Source organism: Mycteria americana, chromosome 9 (assembly GCF_035582795.1).
Source record: "Mycteria americana isolate JAX WOST 10 ecotype Jacksonville Zoo and Gardens chromosome 9, USCA_MyAme_1.0, whole genome shotgun sequence".
NCBI classification, from domain to species: domain Eukaryota; kingdom Metazoa; phylum Chordata; class Aves; order Ciconiiformes; family Ciconiidae; genus Mycteria; species Mycteria americana.
Genome location: NC_134373.1, coordinates 35,677,781 through 35,698,407, shown reverse-complemented (window position 1 = coordinate 35,698,407; position 20,627 = coordinate 35,677,781). Strand labels below are relative to the sequence as shown.

At 34.0% G+C, this 20,627-nt stretch overlaps 1 protein-coding gene across 10 annotated transcripts in view; it reads right to left on the bottom strand.

The window, feature by feature from the left end:
- Positions 1-1,171: 1,171 nt before the first annotated feature.
- SLC35F5 (solute carrier family 35 member F5) overlaps positions 1,172-20,627 on the bottom strand; it is a 32,227-nt gene continuing 12,771 nt past the window's right edge. For 8 of the 10 annotated variants that reach the window (XM_075511385.1, XM_075511376.1, XM_075511380.1 and 5 more), the window contains 12 exons: positions 20,514-20,576; positions 18,804-18,885; positions 17,305-17,495; positions 15,571-15,652; positions 14,678-14,765; positions 14,037-14,101; positions 13,539-13,643; positions 12,907-13,066; positions 9,396-9,486; positions 4,318-4,472; positions 3,755-3,843; positions 1,172-2,797 (listed from right to left, as the gene is read on the bottom strand). In XM_075511385.1, the coding sequence (XP_075367500.1) occupies positions 3,762-3,843; positions 4,318-4,472; positions 9,396-9,486; positions 12,907-13,066; positions 13,539-13,643; positions 14,037-14,101; positions 14,678-14,765; positions 15,571-15,652; positions 17,305-17,495; positions 18,804-18,885; positions 20,514-20,576 (1,164 nt within the window). In that variant the 3' untranslated portion in view covers positions 1,172-2,797; positions 3,755-3,761. The remainder of the gene's footprint in view (positions 2,798-3,754; positions 3,844-4,317; positions 4,473-9,395; positions 9,487-12,906; positions 13,067-13,538; positions 13,644-14,036; positions 14,102-14,677; positions 14,766-15,570; positions 15,653-17,304; positions 17,496-18,803; positions 18,886-20,513; positions 20,577-20,627) is intronic. The other 2 variants (XM_075511383.1, XM_075511384.1) reach the window with 2 other exon arrangements.

Genomic DNA, 20,627 nt, shown 5'->3' with positions numbered 1-20,627 from the left:
AGAGGTACCTGAGAATCAAAGCTAAATCTCTTGTGCATTTACCAAGCACCCATTAGAGCGCTACGCAATTTACATTTCAAATTAGACATTATATTTATAAAATATTATTGTACTAAAACCCACAAGATTTTATAGAAAAACCTCATCACATTCTATTAAATGCAGGAGCAATGTTACATGTCATAGCTTCCGTAATTAAAACTGTAACACATTTCTTGTAACTACAGGGGCACCACTGTTTAAAAATCCTTTCAGGAAGGACAGTTTGCCTTGTTTGTATTCTTTAAAGAACTGTAATTTAATGCAAAAAGACTGCTCAAGCTACCTAGTGCCATGAGATTAAAATATTTAATATCTCAAAAAAAAAAAAAAAAAAAAAGATTATCACATTTTTGTTAAAAACAAAAACAGCGGGAAGGCCCTAACTTTGAATTTACTGAACAAAACATTCTTCAACATTCCTGGGGTCTGAGACAGAAGAATATTCTCCCAGTACTTATTTTGTTAACCTCGCAAACTAACGAATAATGCAAGTTAACAAAAGTCATATACGTGGGAGACTATGATGATCTTTCACTTTGAGCCATGAACATAGGGACAAATATGAATAGCAATTGCCCATTATATCAATTAGCTCCAATTCTATCAGTACAACCAATTTCAAAAGACAGTATTAGAATATTTTGCTAAAAATACTGTAATTGCCCATCCAAAAGCAAACTCAGTTTTCCCAGGCTTAGTTTGCTGATGCCACAAGTCCCAACAGATTCAAATTTGTAGTTAATGCCTGGTACTATATATTTGGTATGATCTCATTGAAACATATCATTAATTGAAAACAGACATTAGCTTTTTATTGCCAGTAGGCCTTAACATTACTTCTTGGAAAAAAGTTGAAGCTAACATCCTCTAATTTGTCATAATTTAGAAGGAAAAAAAAAAAAAAAAAATCCTTAAAACATCCCCAAACAACTAAGGAAACTCCACTTAGCAAAAAAATCCCTGAAAATTCTACCAAAGCAAATGTAAAATTAGGTCTACGTACTGCATTTTCAACCCCTCTACTTGTGGGGTTTGGGAATTGAGATGTGAAGTTTCTCAAAATGCCTACATAAATTCAATACACTTTTTTGTTTGTTTTGGGTTTGTGGTTTTGTTATGGGTTGTTTGTTTGGTTTTTTTAAATTCCTATTTCAGGTGTCCAAAGAAGGACTTACTATCTCATCTTAAAGAAATGCCTCAGATCACTGAAACTTGTAGTGTAATCCAATATTAAAAACTGGAAGGAAAATTTTGATAAAGGTGCAATATTTGACCAGAACAGCTCCCAGGTTCTCTTTTTTTCCTCCTCTAATTACAGATTTTTACATTAAATTCTAGATGGTGGCTAATCAATCCTTCTAAATGTATAGCTAAGCATGTTGCTTTCCTGCATTCCCTCTTGTCTAATAGTTGTATCACCAAACTACCAAAATTTCTTTTTGGAAGGATCATTACTGAGTGTCAAAACATGAAAAGGCATTTGTGTTATGTCATCCTTCTATATTTGTGTGGAAGGATAGTAGAAGTACCCTACATTATTAATATCTTGTTATGTGGAAGAGAACACTGTTGGCTGAAAATCCATCCTACATTCATTATAAAAAAATAAAATCCATCAAAATCCAAAATTAACTTTAATGTAAGTGTCTTATAGGCCAGAAGTTGGAAAATGGCACTGACTAATTTCAAATATTTTTGATGTAATTATTCATAACTTTTCAGAATCAAATAGGACAGAAGCACTGCAGTGGAAGGAACATACAGGTTATAAAAAAAAAAAATCAATTTTAGAATAAATTTATTAATGTAACCGGGGGGGGGGGGGCGGGGATCAATGCAAACACCTTTATCTTTCAGATTGTTTAGCAGATTACTGTAGTGCCAATCCATTGACTGAAAACTTTCACAATTAATTTGATCTCTTTCATAAGTTGGCAGCTATACATGTGAAAATTTTCAAATTTAGTTTTCCATGTGAGATAATTGGGAATAAGAATGGGTTACAGAGTCAGTCTGTTTAAAACAAACATTGATTTTGAGAATGTACACCTAAATGTACTGTAATTAGAAATATTTTACCATTCAGTAAAATTTTAAACATTCCAGATTGTTAGGTAACAAAAGATTTTTAAACATCGGCACCCATTGCCATTACAAGGTTTCTCAAAATGGCATAAGACTATATATGTAGTGTTCCAGGACCGTACAAAGATCCTGCCTCAATAATTATAAGAATGCACTTAATAAATTATTTTTCTATTTTCTTCTATTAATATGCAAATAGTTTATACAACATAAAAAAGTTAATTTGTACCTACTACAGGTAACATATCTATTTAGCTTTTCATCTGAAAGCCTGTAAGACTTGATGGCCTGCAAACTTATTTACATAACTCATTTGAAAGTATTTTTTAAAAACAATATTGTCCAGCATTTAACAAAATTGTGAGTTAAAAAAAGAAAGAAATCACTTAACAGCATTCGTTTTCTTGATTTTGTCAAGTAACTTCACCAGCTCAGTGTTATAAGGCAGGTTGGTTGCTCAGATGGACTAAGACTCCCTATGGTGATAGGCATGTAGTAAATTTGTTGATTTATAAAACCAGATGAAAGCAAGAAAGAGGAAAAGTTTAGAGTTTCAAAAGAACTGAAACTTCTTATTTTCACTACAAATTCAGAATAGGCACTGAAACATGATTCCTTAGGGACTTTTCCAGAAGATTGTCTCTTCGCTGGGCATCGTTCCATTTTTAAACTAAGAAGAAAAAGAAAGAAAATTATCAGGGCTACTTGACTAAAGATTACAAAAAAGGAATTGCTATATGCATTTGTTTCCATCTTATTAATAAAGGAAATAACTTGTTTGTTTTAAGCTTAAGACAACACAATTACTGTTGTGGTTAGGATATTTTTAATTTCATTATTAGATTTAAGCAACATTGGAAAATAAAAATATACTTTTCATCATGTAATTCTGCATGTGTTATTTGAAAACTAAAGCCCTGAAGCATAAGCCTAAGACAGTCCTAAACTATGTCGATCTTTATGCTCCAAGACAATATCAACAAACCATGTAATGCTCCTGTTAGAGGTTTGCATCACCTCCTCTTTGAGAGGGATATTTTGCAAACTCCCTAGCTATTCTACTCTAGTTTCCCTATCCTTATCATGAGAAATATTTTCCCTAATATTTAATGCAATTTAACAACTTAATTCCTGTCAATCACAAACACAAGGATTCATTCCCATTTTCTAGACCCATAATAATAAAGTCTGGTCATGCCCTCTAAACTTCCTTAAATGGTCAATGTTTTCCATGAACTGCAGTAGCCCAAACTGAGATCTCAACAGCATTAAAAAAAGAGTGAAATAATTACTTCAGTTCTCTTCCACACACATCATCCATACCAAGAAGTTGTATGCCTCTTCTGGTTTATTGACTCATGTCCAATTTTTGATGAGCGTTGTAATACTCTTAAGTAAAAAACTACTTTACATTTCAAAACCATTGACTAAGAACTGTATCAAGGTGAGAATAATGCTTGGTAATGAATAATAATAATTTTGAAGATACCCTTCAAAACTCTATCCATAAATACAGAACAATATTAACTGTATACTCTGTAAAAATGTGTGCTTATATAACACAAATGCCATCATCAAAACCAATCCTCACCTTTCTCTGTTACTGTTTGAAGTTTATTAAGCATACCTTTTGTCTATGAACAGCAACTGTCTCCATCTTGTGAAACACTATGCATAGGAATGAGACTTTCACACTGCTCACTTTCTTCCGGCATTCTTAAAAAAACCAAATTTATTTATTTAAAGTTACACAGTAATATTAAATTGGTTGTTATGAAGCCAACATAAGTACTACATATGCTAGTGGTTTGAACTGCAGCCATTAAAAACATACAAAGACCCCTTAACTTCATAAAACATACTCAAGTTTGCACAATTTTCACTGCATGTTCTGGGTACAGGAGCTATCATAGAGGCATTAAGGGGAAAAAAAAAAAAAGAAAACTGTAACAGCCACTAGGAAACTTCTTTTAAAAGGTAAACAGACTTCACATCTTTCCATTTTCTGAGCATTACATAGGTTAATAAACGGATTGGCAACTACTACTGTTAAGAAATTATTACCCCTGCATATACCCGAATATAAAATCAGATGAAAATAAATACAGTATGAATACTGTGGCTTATAAAAGAGTATAGGACATTGGAAAGGCTAAAGAAGAGATAGCATTATACTTTGTGACTGCCTACCTCTGAATTCGATGTTTTCTACAAATAAAGGCAAAAATTCTTCTGATTCCCACCATCACTGGATCCCAGTTGTTATAGTGACATAAGAGAGTTGCAATGAAAAAAGAAAAAAATACAGGTACTGCCCCTGCAAAAAATAACCAGGAAAACTGCACCTGGAATTAAAACACAAACATCATTCACTCAGAGTAAAAAATAAATAAATAATAATTTAAAAAAATTGGCATACTGTCTATTTGAAATTATTATTTTTACAAGTTTGAGATAAAGTTTCAGTTCTTTTAAATTGGGTGAAATATTACAAATACTTTTGAAAAGTTATTTGGTACAATTTCTATAACCACTGCTACTTCTAATAAATGAATGACATTTCTTGACCGATCCATTCTTTACAATGGAACATACTGTTTGTGCTGTGGTGTGGATAAAGACTGCTATTTCCCAATAGTCTCATATTTAGGGTTTAGCTGTCTGACTGGTACCAATGAGAAAGTCCGCTACACATTTCAAAAATCTTGAATAAGAGATCTCACCTGAAAGACCTGTGCACCTGTTTATTCACTATGAATATACTGTCACTGAATGGTAACTGATGAAATCAATGCACATAGAAAGACTATACTACTGGAAATTTACAGTAATTTTCTTCTTCATTTAAAAAAAGGCAGGGCACATTATTTGCCCAATTTAAACTAAATTCAACTTGTATCTATATTACTACTCGTACCTGTCTACTACTACACTCAGAAGTGATGATCATCTGAGACTGTTTAAAACTTGAAATTATAGAAGGTTAGAAAAATCAAGGGCGCAAGAACAAGAACTAGTCTCTGAAAGGCCGTTCAGGCTAACAGTGCCATGAACCATGAGCACGGCTCCCCCTCGTGGGGAAAATTTCCAAAGGTGAAGACTTTGGAGAAAAAAGGTAGTTTTGATATCTAGCACTGATGTTCACTCTCAAAAAGCTAATAAACTGCAATTGTTAGAGACTTATGTTATCCTTACTGATTTCTAGCAGAAATTCATAAACACGTAAGTTATCAAAAGGAATATGTAAATAGTTGTTGAAAATTTGGCTGTAATTTCTTAAGATTCAGATTTATGTCACATTATTACAGAATAATAAAGACCCAAAAAGTTAGTAATTATGCATATTGTGTAATTACCATACCATTTGACAGTCATATGAAGACTGCATATATTCATAGTTTCATCTTTACATTATTAGCCATGTCAGTGGCGTTCTTACATAGGTTCCTTTTAAGAAAACTGAAATGTGGTGTAAAGACAAGATTGGCCAGAAGTACTAACTGGAAAGCCTGAAGTTGGAAGCTTAAATTTCTATTAGCCTGTGAGACTTCAGTGAGCATAGGACTTGGCTTAGGGTATTTTGATGTTTGTATGACAGAGACATACTTGCACAAATACACATGTACAAACAACCTCAAAGTCTACAGGAGTTTGCCTTCAATTAGGGTCACTCATTTGTGCTTCTAATACTAGCAATTTCTTTTTCAGAAAAGTAAGAGACAAAGGATTTACCTCCAACAGCAAGAGAAGATACGGTAGGACATTTACTTTACAAAGACAAGTCTTAAATGGCCCCCTGATGACCTCGTGCTGAACAGTTCAGTATGAGAAGGTGGTAAGAGTTTACATACCCTCAAACATACAAGCAGCAGCCACAAGCTAAAAGCACCAAAGAGACAGGAAAGTAGAAATTTGGACAGCAAGTACATAACAGCCAGGGGAAGAATGAAGAGCAGTAATGTAGAAGACATATATGAATCAGAAAAGGAACAAAAAAAAATAAGCAAATGAACCCCCAACCCCTCCCTGATTACTCTCCCGCATATGGCAAGATGTAAGAGGCATCACCCAATGGCCAGCTGCCTAAAAACAGTCAGGCTCTATATTTGCCCAGAGGAAGACAAAGCAGCCTTTTCAAACAAAGAAAAATTAAAAGGAACAGAAGGTAGCAAGTACATGGACCACAAACTCCAGAAGGAACCAAGTGATGGCAGATGAAAAGAATGGTGGATGAAATGGAAGAGGCATGAAGATTCAGATCATGAAAGATGTTGCCAGCACAAACTGAGATAACACAGGAAGGTGAAGATTTAAGACAAGAAATAGGAAAAGAGCAAATACAAGGTGTACAAGGAAGTTAGATTGATAGTTAGCTACATCTGTGGGGCTTGTTTGTTTGTAAATACCAAATTCATAAGAATTGGAGCAACTCTAACAGTGATAAGTGATAAAAATGAGTTAAAAATGTAACTTGCCCTTGTGTTACCAACATCAACTGAAAGTCGTCCAACAGAGCCTTAAAGATGTTTTGGTTATTTCAAATACCTCGATATTGCATGAGTACATGAAAAATAAATTAATTTTAAAAGATTGGTACTCTGTGTTTACTCAGGTTAAATAGCCTAGAGATGAAGTTGTTTACTGAGAATTAGAAAAGCATATTCTATTTTTCAATGTATTCCAGAAGAAAGTTTAGACGAATCACTTCAGAAGCCAACCTAAGCTTTTCATATATCGATATGTGTAACTATATATATACACAAACATCTCCAAAAATGTATTTGCACACACACACATATGTATATATGTAAGTAGGTATAGATGCACACATGTAACATACAAAATTCTTATTTTTTGCTACCAGCATTAGCTCACATATAAACCTAATTCCACCTCACTAAAGTGAATTTTTGGGGGAAAGGTCTGCCAGGTTTTTTTTTCCTTGTTTCCTTAATAGCTGGCATTAGTTATTTACTGTCCTGTTACAATTTATGTCCCATTGTATATTGCAGATACTTGAACAGCAACACAAATACAGTTATCTTACCAATGAATGCTTTATTATTGTTGGAATCACTGCAAGGTTTTGCTGTATTTCCATGCTGGAATATTCAGCTAATACTAATGTGAAACATACTGTATCTCACATGTTCGTTACACAAGTATTTATTCAGGGTCTGACTCTCCTTTTATTTTCCAATTTGACTTTCCTTTTTTTATTTTTATCCTTTTATTTTTCCGCTTTGTTTTCCAAAATCCACATGGCATTAAGTGAAAGTGAAATACAAGTTGTGTGGATTTTTTTCCCCATTTTTACATGCCTGCCAGAAAATTTCAGAAGTCAAAAGGTTCTCATTAGAATTTACACTTTGCTTGTGAAAACACTGAGCAGTGAAGCTTCTTTTTGGCAGGAAACATTCTAAGTACAAGACTTGACTAATTTCTTGTACATAAGTCAGTCTTGTACAAACAAGTACAAACCTCAAAAGAAAAAATTCAAATGTAATGACTGAAAACAAGTCATAAATTGAATCACCACAGATAATGCACAACCCCACTTACTTCAGCGAAGCCATTACTCCATTTAAGCTACGTTCCAGGCATAGTGAGAATTTTTCTCTTCTCATACTTTCGCATTTCTATTTACACAGAGCTTACAAACTAAGCATAACTGCATTTGCTACAAGACTCAAAAGAACATCAAAGCAATGTAAGCAAGCAGCAGCTGCTAGAGCAAGACTACCAGTCTATTCAAAATTTCAGAAGTAGTATTGTATAGTTAGTTCTAAGTTTGGTCATTTTTGCCCATTTTTATTGATTTCATTTTCAGCTAAACTATCACATGACTAAACTGCTTCCTAATTCACACAAAAAATTTTATCATGTCAGTAAAGAACTTCTTGTATTTCAGTAACAAACTGTATTTAGGCCAAGGTGCTCAAATGCTGACTAATTCACTATTTTCAGCCCAGAAAACACATTACCTGGCACATAATTTTACTCCCTGCTTTCTAAAAAACTGCTGCAGCCTCTCCATACCACAAGTGTATATGCACATCTAACATCAATGAAATACAGGTGTCACCAACGGTCAAAATGCACACAGGCATATGATGGGAAATGCTTACACTTTAGCCAAGTGACAAATACATCTGTGTCTACACTGAATGGTGTCAAAAGGCATAGCCATAATGGACTATGTGGGGATGCCCTGCCAAAAAAGAAGGGCATTATCACTGTAAGAAAAATTAAGCTTGCTTTAACAACAGATGCATTATAAAATTATGAACGCTATTTCAAAGAGTTAAACAGGTGGTTTAACTTTCAAATTAAAATTTTAGCAGTAGGGATTACTTAAATCCAAAATAAAGAACAGAAACAAGTGATCCTGCCTTCAGGAAACACAAACAGTTATGTGACCTTGATTTAAAGAAAAAAAAAAACCAAAACAAAACCACCCAAAAAACCAATAACTGCATGCTTGCAGTATATGCTAAATAATAATTATTCACATGAAATTAAGAATTTCATATTCCTTGCCACTGATTAAATATTAAATTCAAATATTCAAAGTTGACATTCATACATAATTAAGTATTTAAAACTGAAAATTCTACCCTACCAGCATGAAAAGTATCTATACAGCTTGAAGAGTAATATAAACTAACTTCATATAGTTTCTATTCAAACTCATATTATCAGATTCTTTTCTTTCTTTACATGCAGAGTTTTTCCACAGCTATTACCTCAATACCAGTGAAACTAGACTAACTTAAAGGAAGACAGTTAAATGGAAGCCTAACATCCACATGAATCTAATAATGTGCAATTAAGCCTTGTAGCTGCTACATTCCTTTGTGGTAAACCTGCAGATTTTTGGTTTTGTAACTAATTGAGTATTTTCAAGATAGGCAGTCTAGAACAATTCTGTAACTGTAAAGGTATTAATTTAAGGTGTGCTGTACTTGCAGTTGTTGTTTAACTCTGAAAAGTGCCTGTTCAAGAAAAAGCATTTGGCCAGGTGTCGCTGATGACTTTGGGTACTTTTCACACAAGCTGCATCATAATCAAATATATTTAAGTGTGCAAGTGCATGCTTGCAAGTGCAAAATTACTGTAACTGTCAATATCAAGAGAGTATTCATTACAATGCAGTCCAACAGTTATTAACAAGTGACAGAAGAAAAATACTGTTCATTGTATACATTGTTAAAAATACCACTGCCATTTAATTCAAAGAAATTATGTTAATAATGCTCAAAACTTACCTTTTGCATGCACATGTCAGCTATTATGGACAGAGGTATTGTAAGGCTTAGCGCAAGTGTGCCTATCAGTGATGAGGTAAGAAAGCAGCCCCTAAAAGATAATAAATAATAATAAATTATTATAACTAATAATAATAATAATATCTTATTTAAAAGTTAAAAGACAACTAAAGTAATACATCAAATTGCAGAAGACATTTGATCAAGCTTAATTGCTAATCATTGTTTGTTTTAATGATCAAAAATTGAGATACCCACACTGTCATAAATCTGTAAAACTGTATAAAATTCTTAACTAGACTATTCGTGTCTTCTGCAGTGAGGTTTAATTTCCATACAAACATTTTCAGATGATGGAAAATTCACTACTTCACACGTAGTGACTTTACCTAGAAAAATCTGCATTTTGTTTCCATTTTGAAATAGTTTAATACCAGCTTACAGCAATTAAATCTGTTTTGCCCCAGTCTGGTTAATTAAAAAAGAAAGGTTACTGATGTCTAGAAATCCTACCCATAATATTTTTTTAAAAAAGAAATATTTTTTTACAAATGGAGAAATAGTTTTTTACGAATGGAGAAATTCTTAAATTAACAGATTGCGCTTTTAAAATCTAACTCTAAAATACACCCTTGAAATCACTCTTCGGAGTCCCAGTAAGACTTCTCTGCATTCTACAAGTGGTCTCATCATATATCCTAAGCAGGAACAAAGTCGTTAGACTTTTCTAAATCACTGAGTCACAAAAAGCCATTACAATTTATTTAAATGACAGAACAACAAAACTACATGCATACATCAGAGTAGTACTCATTCACAGCCACGGAAAACTGACCCTTTTTCCCCAATTCCTTTGCAAGTCATATTTAGTTTGCAAATGACTGATTTACTGCATGAAGTTTTTAAAAAATAATAATAATAGAACCTCAAAGTATATGTAGGATAGACCTAAAAGAACACATGAGCTCCTGAGATCTTTAGTATTTTGATATACACCTAAGGCTCTATAAATAAAACTTGACTAGCCTGAGCCATTTTGATACCAAGTGAAGGGCGTAACATCCAATATAGAAAACTGCAATTTCCATTTTATGATTGACCAAGTCAAAAGTTACCGAGCATAATGAGACTTGTTAGCAAATAGTCCTCTATGAAATAGCCTATTCTGCCATATGAAGAAAATAAACACAAGGGGGTCTCTACCCAATCCAAATTAGTAATGACCACTACTGAGTCAGCCTCATATTTCAAAGGCATCCAGAATTTATTTATTTATTAAGATAAGGCAATTCTCATCCTTGGCAAGTACTGAAAACAGTACCAGCTATGCTTTTTTTGTGGAACTGCAATCAGTTCTGCACACAACTAGTTTTAAACAAGGAAAATCTTGTAGTTGCAATTTTTGTTAGAATTCTGAAAATTTTGAATTTTGTTAGAATTCTGAAAAAATTGTTTTTTACCTAGTCAATCTTTATTCTGGTTACTGTAAAAACTGATGCAGCATCACTGAAACTATATTTATGAAATGTGATTCACTGAAGAAAATGCTATCTTAATTCACCTCACAGAAGTTTAACACCTTTTAAACACAAAGATTTGAACACACATTTGGAAAACATTTTCTAGAACACGACTTCATGCATGTATTTCTCTAATTAAACTAGAAGAGTACTCCCAAACCAAGCCATTAGGTCTTCCCATATGACTGACTTTCAGCCAAGCAAAAATGACCAGTTTAGATATTTGTAATTGCTTTGCGTTGTTGTAATTGCTTTGCCTCCCCAATATTCTAAATCCCCTTTTATACCATAAGAGAATACTTCTGTATCTCTGCACTGACTAATTCTGAATTAGAACCAACCTGTCCACAAGAACACTGTAAAATGAATAAACGGTACAGAATCCAATGAAAACTTATCAGCAGGTTAAAAAAAAAAAAAAAGATTTAATTAAAGAGTCACATCTACCACTACATTATTCAGTTGGCATTATTATGTGGCTGGGTGGAGTAAACAAATAGGTTAAATAATATTTACTTCCAAAGAAAGAGTAGAGGACCAGTAGTGGCACACTGGACAGGTAAAAGGATGATGTCAGCACAAACTCTGAAATTAGTCCTAGTCCAAAATTCTAGGGAAAAGGAACTGCAAATAAAAATAGCTCTTTAATTGACTAGATTACCATTATTGTATGAAATTCATTCAGTGTTGAAATTGCACTTAACCTTTTTACCAACTGATACTGAACTGTAGTCTAATCTTAAAGGATGGCATTAACATCACAAAAATATTCCATCAATAAATTAATTAAATTACAAAGGAACATATACTACAATGCATTTATAACTAGGCCTGGTGTAAGAGGTTGCCAACAAACAAACAATGTCACATGATTAAATTTCGTAAATAACTTTAAACTTGATCTGAAAACAAACAACAACAACAAAAATGTTTTCCTACAACTCCACCTAGATTTTTTGTTGTAGTACTGTTGCGAACGTAGGATCCTAGGGTTACAGATGTCTCTGTTTCAGAGTAGCTATCCCATGAGGTTTTCTAGTCTCTCTACCACAGAGCTGAGAGGCTGAACGCCAAGGGTTCTCAGGCAAAAGCTCACAGACTGCCACAGCTCTTCAAAGTGTAGCACGGAAACTGACATGGTTCACTGAACAACTGTATGGCAGTGGAAGCATGTCTCTTTTTGGAAGCTCTTCCTCAGTGTTTCCAAAATAAAACAGGACTTTTCAACTTGCAGAATTTTCTGTTACACCCCTATTTTAACCTAATGTTGGCTCAGAAGAAACTCAGTTCGCTCAAGCTGGGAACCCTCACTTACCAAACAGTTGTCTAATAACATCATCCTCCTAACACCTATGCAAAGGTTTAAGTCTGCTACAGCTTTTGGCCCATTCATCTAGAAGTCTCACGTTCAATCCTCTGTTGCCGACCTATCCAGACTGTCATATAATTAAATTAAACAAAAGCTAGGCTAATTTATGAATTGCCATATCTTCATGCTTAATGCATTCTAATGAGATTTAGCTCATTAAGTCTTTGAAGATTTAAACAAACATAATCAACTATAGAATACTAGATTCTGACTCATATATATCCAACATGCACAAGGCCTTGGAAACTGAAGAACTGTTACAACAGAAATTCATGCTCTCTTATTACTACTGCAACTCTATACCACAAAGTCTTTTCGTCTCAAAAAGCTAATTCTAGAATGAGCTAAGCACACAGTATCTTAATAAATACTACAAGACCACAACACCTGCTTTTTAAAGTTAGCTGTTGCTCTTAAACAGGACATTGTGACATGATGGATGACATCCTCCAACTCAAACTGCATATATGGACAGAAAAAAAGAAAAAAAAAAGGGGGGGGGGGGGGGGGGCAGGGGGGAGACAGGCAAAAAAAACCCTACCCAGGCAATTTGACATCTCAACATTTGAGAACACAGGTAAGACAATTTATGTGAAATATATACAAAGCATGTAGTACGTACCACAGCCAGAGGAACTCTGACAGAACTGTTCCAATAAGGCCATTAATGACAATGCACATCCATATCAGTTTATTGGGAAACTCAAATGCTTCAAACCCAGTATAGTGAAGCAGGAAAAACCCTGGCCACAGCAGCAACAGATTAAACAGCCCTACAAAACCTGAATATAAAAACAGTATTAAGTAAATCACAATAACTATCCTTCAACATAACTAAAATCTCAGCAAGCTCTGCTATTTTGACCACATGCATACATAAAAGCAGCAACAAAGCAGTATTTTAAATCTTTCAAAGTAAAGGAATATAAGAAACTTTACTTGAAATTCACAAACAACAATTACATCACATATTTACAGGTTTGAAATTGAAAAAGAAAAAAAAAATTTCCATTGAGTCCAAAGGGGCTGGCTGCATTCCTACAGGTAGTGTTATTTCATTGTTAAGACTCTAAACAAGAAACAGTTCACACAACCAGTCTCTAAAGTACTCGTAACCACGGGAACAATAGGCTTTCTCTACTTCCTTGGCTTTTCTGAGCCCCTTTACCACTCATATACAGTTCAGTGCCTGAAAGCAAACAATTTAATCACACATTGTATTAGAACTTTCAATAGAGTTATTTTCAGTCTTACCAAAGAACATTGGTATGTCAAGTTTATCCTCTCTATCTACTTTCCTTTTTATCATTACTATGTACACAGCATACAGCATTGCTCCTACAAGAGACCAAAGGGAACCTGTAAAGATGGAAAAAAAAAAAAAACAACACACCCACTCAAGACATGCCGAACATGTTATGCACACTAGAATCAACTCTCCTAAACATACACCTATTGTAAAACTGTCAGAGATAAACAATTTATTACAGAATCCATTACTATATGAAAAGTATGGGAAAATGCAGAAAGCTCGAAAATGTAAATACTTTCCCAATTAAGCTATATACATAGAGGGGGAAAAAAAAAAAATCATCATAAATGTCCAGTTTCAGAAGTTGAAACTAAAAAGCGAGATTGTGAAATGTTACACAAGTAAGAAATATAGAGTTTGCTATATGACCTGCTGAGCATTGTCAAAAGATGGTACTCATCCTTGCATACTCTAGGATTAAAAAAAAAAAAAGTAAATACCTATTGTATCTTTTCCAGCAGATTTCTCAGATCCAGAAAGGTTGACAAGTACCACACCACCAATGCTAGCAAAACAGAAGAAATGCTACTTAAACCCAAGAACTTTTTTACAAAGACAGAAAAAAAGGGGGAGAAAAATATCAAAATAGAGTTCTATCTTTAGGTATTTTTAGTTAACCAAAACCCACTTTTGGCAAAGCCAGAAGGAGTTCTCTATTGCTAAGGCCTGATCTTAAGCTAAAAACAAACAAACCAAAAAACCCTCACTTTTAACTTCCCTGAACAATGCACCAGGCATTTAGTGAAACAGGCTGACAACACTTAATGTCAAGCCTCTTCCTTTTTCCCCATTTACACAAAAATAGAGAAACCATAATCAAACAACAAGAAAATAAGTTCACATATTTCCAAAAGAAACTTGATTAATCTAATTTCCTATAGGAGCATGAGATTTGGTAACTGTTCATGATGAGAAATATTTAAAAAGACTTAATTCACTTGCTCAATTTATCTGTGAAACAAGGATTTTTTAAAAAGTGAAGCATATCATATTGTCACAGACACCATAGGTATAGTAGGTATAGTTATCCTCTCACTGTATCAGGGAGATTTTGGTCAAATGTTCCATCCCATTATCTTACCTTAAAATAACAGCTAATAATTTGGACAGGGTAAACCTGTCTCCACTGTTACTGGGAAAGACTGCAGCTAAGATTAAAGTAAAAAGCCCTGCAAGAGAAATTAAGAAGAGTTTATACAACCAAGTTTTGCTACTAGTTTGTTCAGAAAACTCCACAGACATTTTCTTCTTTATATTTCACATACTTGTTTTAACTTCTTGATCTTAGCAACCATAATTTTAATCGGAACTATTATGAAACTAACACCTTCTGATGTGAATCCTCAGATGAGTAAATACATGCTCAACTTTGAGAAAGGCTAGCCATACTAACAAAATAAACTGCAGTAAGCCTGAAAAGTCGGGGGGGGGGATCACATAATTGTGCTTTTAAAACTGATTTTATAAAACAACAAAAGTTACTCCTCAAAACATGGACTGTCACATAATTTAAATACTTTAAAGCTCATATTAGAGCCTTTCACAAAACCTGTAAAGCAAGTGATATGCTTAATATTTAGGTGGTTTAAGTTCTTTACCCCTAAAACCATTTTTTTAAAAAAAACAATAACCAGCAAGAATACTTCACTCTGAATTGTATCTATTTTGATAAAAAGTTATACCACCTCTCCTTCAAACCTATTACACTCCCAATATATCTCTTCAGTACACAGACATAACTGCAGAAGTACACACACACAAACCTGAAAAGCAAAAAGCAGGGGAATCATGAAGATAGCTTAAACCCCTGCAATTACATAATGAAATTTTTAAATGCACATATTCAATAACTTTAAGCCCTACAATTCCCCCAAAACCACAGGTAAATCATTACACAGGCCCATTGTAACCAAAAATATTTTTATTTTATAAATAGCCTTATAATGCACATTTGATGGTGTAAATAAAACTTACCAGAGGTTGAAGACAAGATATTAACTATGGCAACTTGGGTATCTGACAGAGCTTCTTGGTAAGAGAAATTTGCCAAGAACCACTGGGGGAAAAGAAAAATAATTTTGCAATTATATGGATAGCAACAGCAGAGTTGAAGTTTATCAGTGCAATAAAATCCTACTTAAAGAAAAAAACTTAACTATTTGTCCAAAAATTAAATCAGAACAAGACTTTTACCTCAAATAGATTTCTAACTTCTATTAAAGTGGCAGGTACATTAGAAGACAGAGGCAAAATTAGAACTGGCCCAAACCAACCACATTCAACTACGTGTTTAATAATGAAGTAACATACTTCAAAACTGAAACATAATTAAATAATTAAAATGAAATTATAATAGCTATTCTATAGTAACTGAAGGTACTTTTTACTCGTTTTGCAAGTGCTTCAAGATGATTACTGCACAAGGGCTGCAAAGAAATTTCAGAGATACATGGGACATCAGTCAGCCTAATAAGGTTTTTTAGAGTACTTAAACCAGGCACACGTCCACCTTAAAAAGCAAGCATCCCTTGCATTCAACACCTCAAAAATATTTTGGAAGGATTCATGTCTGTGAATTCCTTCATAAATATAAAAAATGGCAAGTGTTTTATCATTTCTTGATTGAGATCTCATTAATGAGATCTCAGATGTGTTCTCAGGGAAGTTACCATTCTCTGAAGTCTTAGGTGGAAATACTTATACTATCCAAGAAGAAATACACATACATGCCAGTAGTAGCAGCATCCATGAATAGCATCAACAGGATTTATTTTGAACATAAGAACTCTACCCTAGAAAATCTGCATGTGTATATATATGGAAATATACTCAGACACACAGATTTTTAAATAATTTTTAAAAAAGCTATTTCATCCATCCAAAATCATTAGAGTGGCTTATTATTCTCTTGCTGCTGTGTGCACATCCTTTATGTATACACACAGAAAATTACATCACCATTTTCTGGTCTATGCATCAACAGTACTAATAATTTTACTATGATGATGATTTTAAACATTTAAGAGCACAGCTTCCTGAGGAAAAGCTGTGGTGGGTCCACATTACATATAACCTATTCAGCAGTATCAGTGAAGTTACTTGTAGAAAAGCTATCACTGATCTGCTCTCTACATTTTTACTGTCTCTCAAAAATCCTGCCACCATTAACTCTAGCGAGAGAGAGAACTGAGGCATGGTGCAGAAACACCAGCAACCAACGGATTCATAAGTAAATCTTGCAGCCCTCAATGGAGATGAAGGACAATTCACTATCTTCTCTTCATACTTCTGGATGGCACAATGCCACAGTGAGGCGTAAAACAGTACTCTTCCTCTGATGTCCCAGAAAGAAGCCATAGAGACATTTACCCATTTCATGCAGTCTCACTGCAGCTGTTAAAAGCCTGTATGCATGTAATCCCAGATTTTGCTGACCAAACATACCCAACACTGGACAACATGGCACAAAAGCATGGCATATCTTACAACTGACCTTACAGTTAACTACACATTCAGGATCTCTTTTTATCACCCTCCCTTTAAAAAGTTGCACTTTCATGTCCAGTACATGAGGAAGGTTTTACTTTTTATGGTGTATTTATAAAATGAGGCACAAAGAATACAAGTCATCACAATACTGTTTCACTATTATTATACAAGTTTTAATTGCATCTATACTTAAGTTTTCTGAAAGAATGTAGCACATACCACAAAGCAAAAGAAAAAGCTAATTTTTGCTACTTGGGTTGCAGTGAGTTTTCCTACAGTTTTTAATATTGATTCCTGCTCCTTAACCGTTGGATATGACATACGAGACAACTTTGCTTCCAATGCATGGCTCGATGGGAGTTGTCGAATCTCCATAATATTACTGAACCTTACACGAGGCTTTTTGGGAGCTTAAGAAAAGAGAGGGGGGAGAAGATAAAAAAAAGGCTTCATATTATCATTAAACTTTTCAAGCCAACACAATATGCAAATAGAACTATGATGTTATAATATGTCATTGATTACAATACTTCACAAATAATAACAGGTTTTTATCCAAATAGGAGACATGCCATTATTTTTATTTATTAAACTAGTATTTTGCTATTTGATAGGCCACTGATAAGACAAAGCACAATTATTGTTTTCAATCAGTACAGTTGTCCATCCACAAAAACCTCACTGAAAAGCACCATCCCTCCCTCCCTGTCAAACAATCCCCACAAGGTAACAACAAATTTTTAAGCAGGAATTACTCTGTATTGATAAATATTACATATAAGATTTTCTTTAATTGTCTAATAGTCAAACAGCCAAAAACTGCACACAACTATACCTAACTGCAAGGACAGTGTTTCATTCAGAGGATGAGAGTGTCCAACAGACCTCAAAGCTTAGCAGAGATCAAAAGGTCACTTGCTCATTTGAAATCCATCCTCTAACTAATCTTGCAAACCAGGATCAGATTTTATTTATAAGGGTATTGTAAGTATCATTAGTTTCCTGTGTAAAGAAAACATTACATGCTATATATAAATATTAGCCTAATTCAACATGAAACAATACCTAATTTCCTAAAAAAAGTAAAGGGAAAAGCTACAGCTCAAGTGATTGGTGCATGTTATCACAGGACAGCAGAGCCTACCAAAGCTGTTCTGCACATGTCATCTAGAAATTAACAAAGGTACTTTCCCTTTTATAAGCAGGGACTCTTGCTGAGGATCAGATAATTGGATTCTTTGACAGCCAACTTTTCTATAATTGTCTGGGACAGTTAGGCCCATTTCAGCTACTATCACAAGATAGTGAGGCTTAAGTAAGATCAGAATGCACATAGACTGTTAAAATTCTTACTTTGACTGCTTTGCTCCTGCTCTAAAAAGGACAATAGCTTGTTTTTCCAGAGGCTGACTCACTGCTGCTGGTCATACAAGCCCAGAAGGAAAGAATCACAAGTACTGAACCCAGTTGGTCCCTTGAGATAAACATAGGCTGGATCTGTAGTGACCAAGAAAGGTAAACTGAACGATAGGCCTATGTTTTCTCTACCCGAAAGTAAATATATGAGACTGCGATTCATGCAATAAGAGATTTAAGGAAAAAAAAGGGGGGGGGGGGGAGACAACTCCTGCAACATGACAGCAGTTATACCAACAAAGAGGAAAGTAACTCCTTCACCAAAGAACTAGCATTTCAGCATTCCAAAAGTCTTTACTCACTTTTCTCTGCATCACTATTATTACTGCCATTTTTTTCAGTTGGCAAATCATGAAACTTTACAGGAACATATAAAGGTTCACTCTGAAATGAATCAGTATAAGTAAAAATACAGTTAAGCAGGATATTTAAATTATAAGCAGTAGAATTAATTTAGCAAATTAGAAAACTTTTTACGTTTCTAATTTTTTATTTCTAGAAATAAAGTTTCTAAATAAAATTTTCTAGAAATGTTTCTAATTTCTATTATAAATAAAGAAAAGCTTGGTGAATATTAAGAGCATCAAGTTTAACAAAGTGGTTTTGCACACAGTAGATAGGCTTGTCAAAAATGTTCATACATAAGCTATGTTTTATGTTAAACACATTGGTAAAATGCAGTACTCAAAAACAACTGTGCTTTTGTATATATCCTCATGAACGCAAAATTCATACCCAGAAAATTCAAACCTACTGATTTGAAATTGAAAAAATAACTCATCAAAATCACAGACATTTCATTAGATCTACAGTGTCTGTCCAAATGATAAACTAGAAACATAAAACACAGAATACATATATAAAAATGAATACATACTCATTTTCCTCCCATGACCGTAAAAACCTCATGAACTAGAACTAAAAGTCAAAAAAACTTTGGGAAAGGAACTCCAATACATAAGGCACTTAGCAGAAGTTTGAATTGCTTAAAATACCTCTAACAAGCCAAGTTTTAAGCTGCTTGTTTAAATTAAATTAATAAACTGTAAGAGTGAAGTAATGAAAAAGATCTGGTAGCTGCATTTTCATTAGGCTCCTTGTTTAGGACCAGAATTTTTGTGGATGTTTAAATTAATACAAAATTGTCCAAGATTAACAATGAATCCTGCTTCTAGAGTCAGATGATCTTAAAGAACTGAGCAGACTAAGAAGATTTTATTCTTAAATGTAGATAAAGTTGGGAAAAAACCAAAGAATTAAATGGAGGATACTTCTGAAAAATCTCTCAACTCCCTATTCAGTATAAAATACCCATATGGTAGTTTGTCAACACTCAATCGCCTCCCCTTACTCTATTACAGAGATTGCGCAAACTTTAAAAGTTCTGTGTTTTGGATACATTTCTGCATGTGGCCTCTGATTTAGGTATGCAGATTAAGCAGCAATCTGTGATCAACAGGGACATAACAAACCATAATTTATGGATGATGAAAATCACCACAAAAATGCCATCTGGCAATGCAGCTTATCAGCAGAATACCAGTACTGACACTTGATTCAGTAAACAGTACTCACTCTGTCCACTGGAAGGAAGAGGGCAGTCCACTTCTCTTTCAAAATGCAATGCAGGATCACAGTATACAAGATACTCAACTAACTGAATGATTCTGTTGTGGATTTTAGTCTTGAAAACTGTTTGGCTTTACCACTAGCTCTCCACATTTTGCTTTGGCAACTACTGATCTAAATATGTAAAGGTTTCCTTTGTACGACATAAATATTTATTTCACAAACTACTACAGAAACATTAAAGTGTTTTATTGAGCTGAGAACCTGTATTTCTCATAATAAGCAATGTCGTTATTTGCAGCACTTACTAGTAACGTGTAAGTTACCAATCCCCTTTGCCAAAAACTGTTACATTCAAGACTGCTGTATTTTAAAAACAGTAAGTCAGGATAATGGTGTCATGTTACTGTAAAGCATTGACCTTCACAAATTAAGGCACTTACCAGAGAACTGTTTACAGTGTTATCTGTTGTACAAGCAGCAAAATAACCTTCAGCATCTGCAAACTAATTACAGAACCTTAAATGTAATGATCTATCAAGGCAGAGTTATTAACA